The sequence below is a fragment of the Opisthorchis viverrini genome, assembly GCF_000715545.1.
Source record: "Opisthorchis viverrini unplaced genomic scaffold opera_v5_102, whole genome shotgun sequence".
NCBI lineage: Eukaryota > Metazoa > Platyhelminthes > Trematoda > Opisthorchiida > Opisthorchiidae > Opisthorchis > Opisthorchis viverrini.
In genome coordinates this window covers 551055-554413 of record NW_008751761.1, presented here as the reverse complement: position 1 = coordinate 554413, position 3359 = coordinate 551055, and the positions used below count along the sequence as shown (strand labels likewise).

The 3359-nt window shown below is 45.7% G+C and overlaps 1 protein-coding gene across 1 annotated transcript; it reads right to left on the bottom strand.

Annotated features, from left to right (window-relative positions):
• Positions 1–845: 845 nt before the first annotated feature.
• T265_05522 (hypothetical protein) lies at positions 846–2094 on the bottom strand (the record flags this gene model as incomplete). Its single annotated transcript, XM_009170556.1, has 2 exons — positions 846–1850; positions 1969–2094. The coding sequence occupies 2 exons, from the start codon at positions 2092–2094 to the stop codon at positions 846–848; spliced, it is 1131 nt and encodes a 376-aa protein (XP_009168820.1).
• Positions 2095–3359: the final 1265 nt, after the last annotated feature.

The following is a 3359-nucleotide window of genomic DNA, read 5'->3' as shown; positions in this document are numbered from 1 at the left end:
CATTTCTGCCTGATTATCCCAGCTAAATTAAAAACCGTGTTCTCACTGCTGGAGTTCTGGTGGTCACTTTGTTCCATATACTGGTTGATCTAACCTAATTTTCCTTCCCAACATGGGCTACAAATCGAAATAAAACATTCACTTGACGTGGGGTACTCTTTTTTCTCATGTGCGGATGAGCAGAGCTCTTTTTTAGAAAAAAACAGTCCATTTAAGACATGATGATTTCTGCCAAAACTATGGACCAACGCATCTTTGTACACAACAGACTAAAACTCACTCCTGATAGTTCGCGCAGCGGCGTATCTCTAATGCTCTGTTCTTGTCGCATGCGCTCGATTCCATTCGTTCACCAACACTGATGCGGCCTACGCATATCCGACATTCTTTTCTCTCTTCCGTTTAATAAACCCACCTTAGAACAAGAGAGACCTTCGTTGTATTCTCCAACTTCACGGCTCCGCCGTACTTTCTACTTTTGTTCGGCTGTTCTTTAGACGACTGGATTTAGACTGCGGTGCAGCCGTGTGGATTTTTAGCTGTCCCTTCTACCGGACCTTTATCTCGCACTTGTCTACCGCTGTTCTATCACAAAAATTCACCCTGTTCGGTAATAACTTGTTTCTCCCCGAGCTAATTACCACACAAAGTGAGACATAACTCGAGAACTAGTCATTTTATTTGTATCCATATTTTGTCGGGCAAAAAAGGACAAAGCAAGGAAACACGGGAAAAAGAGACTTCAGTTTCGATCGATAGCTTGAGAATAAGTGCTAGATGAACAGAATACAAGTGCGTCACACAACGATTTGAGCAATTTGGGTACACAGTTGCAATCCTTGCTTTTAGAAGCATTTGCGGTGCACGATACCTGGACCAGCTCGTCGTATTTCCTGTTTCGAGATCCACATCTGTTGGAACGTGGACAACGAAGCCAAGATCGAACCACCAATCCAAACCGAGTATTTACGCTCCGGTGGGGCAACGATCTTGATCTTCATCGTACTCGGAGCCAACGCAGTGATCTCCTTCTGCATACGATCCGCAATACCAGGGAACATGGTCGTACCACCAGACAGCACGGTGTTCGCGTACAAATCCTTGCGGATATCCACATCGCACTTCATGATTGAATTGAAACTGGTCTCGTGGATACCAGAAGACTCCATACCCAAGAAGCTCGGTTGGAACAGAGCCTCGGGACAACGGAATCGTTCGTTACCAATCGTGATCACCTGACCATCAGGCAGTTCGTAGCTTTTTTCAAGTGAGGAGCTTGACGCAGCAGTGGCCATTTCTTGCTCGAAATCCAGAGCGACATAACACAGTTTCTCCTTAATGTCGCGCACAATTTCTCGTTCTGCGGTTGTTGTGAAGCTGTAGCCACGCTCGGTCAGGATCTTCATCAGGTAGTCAGTCAGATCACGTCCAGCCAGGTCAAGACGAAGAATAGCGTGCGGTAAGGCATATCCTTCATAAACTGGCACAGTATGACTTACGCCATCGCCAGAGTCCAGCACAACACCAGTGGTACGGCCAGAGGCGTACAGAGACAGCACGGCCTGAATACCTACGTACATGGCTGGGGTGTTGAAGGTCTCAAACATGATCTGGGTCATCTTCTCTCGATTGGCCTTCGGATTCAGTGGAGCTTCAGTCAAAAGAGTGGGGTGTTCCTCGGGCGCGACCCGCAACTCATTGTAGAAAGTGTGATGCCAGATCTTCTCCATATCATCCCAATTGGTCACAATGCCATGTTCGATTGGGTATTTGAGAGTGAGGATACCTCGTTTGGATTGAGCTTCGTCACCTACATAGCTGTCCTTTTGACCCATACCAACCATTACACCCTAAAATAGGTAGAGCGAAACAGAGTTTAGCTTAGTTTGGTTTAGTTTAGTCCCATCATTCACGAAGAGGGGGTATCAGTTACGCAATGGGCCATGAGGTTTTCGTGATACGACTTACTTGGTGACGAGGTCGACCAACAATGGACGGGAACACAGCGCGCGGCGCATCATCACCGGCAAAACCGGCTTTGCACATTCCCGAACCGTTGTCGCAAACGAGCTGTTGAATTTCTTCATCCGCCATCGCTGTTGGTCAACTGGTAGAAGTTTGAGAGTAGGAAACCTGAAAAAAGCATCGTTCCGTTAAGTCTTTATATTTGCTCGGTCGACTTACCATATATGGACATGTATCATTAACATGTATTGTTCTAGCGAGGTAACCAATCACCAAAAAGTGTGCATGCATGTGGTTTCGGTCGCCTATGAGTTTGTTTTCGCACCAAGGATCCCATTGGTCTACTGGGTACGGTTGGTAATGGCTAACACGTGACTAAACTAACATTTTGTGGGAAAAGACAACGGGAGATCATGCCTGAAAAGAAAAATAGGGGGAAAAAACGGAAAACCTTGCTTTCATCACAAAAAGACTACCCTAAGACGGGCAATGCGTTTTGGACCGAGCCAGATTTCGCGGTGTTCTCCGGTACACGACAGACGCGCTCCAGAATGTTTACTTTAAACAAAGGTCAGTCCCATAAAACAGAGTACATCGTTCTATGCATAGTTAGACAAACGAAAATCATTTCGCTCCTCAATGTCAAATAATCAATCATCCACAAAATACAGGCATTTCTGTATGTAGTCTTGACAGGATGTTGCCGGTCTTTTCTGAGGGGATTGGCATTGCCCGATCGACGGTCACACATCAGTGACACCTGAGCTTGTCTGTCGTACCAGCATAAATGTCTCGGCCTTCCTTTAGAGTACTGAATTAGTGCGGGGGGTGTGTCGCATAGAAGGACAACAAACTCAATTCCGGAGGAACGAAAAACTGTCAGACTATAGTCTCATCGTCGGCACGTGTCTTCATGATATATATCGTAGCTGACTAACAAATGACTAATTCTACATACGTGTGTTTCCGTGTCACAATAGCCGCCAAACAGAAAGCGCCGTTCCCCCTGGTTAAACTAATTCAAACATGGAAAGGTTGAAATCGAAAAGAAAAGCGAATTTACTACGCTTCACCCTGCCCTCTTTGCAACCAAATTTCGTCGAGTCAACATTTGAACATCATTATTTTGGACGAGACCGTAAAAAGGATCGAAGCTGCACTTCGTGCTTTACTGGACCTTTGAAATTTGTCCTCTTGTGTCGCAGATGACAGTACAAACAGCTGATCCTACTCAGTATCAGTTAGGCGGTCCTAGGAAGGGAAAAGGTACAATAAGCCTCCGTAGAGAAACTCCTCAAAGGGAAGACCCCTCCTGTGAGAAGTCTAGACTAGTGTTCCACAGTATACATCAACAAAACTGGAATTCTTTTGAAATTGAACGCTCATTCAGGACA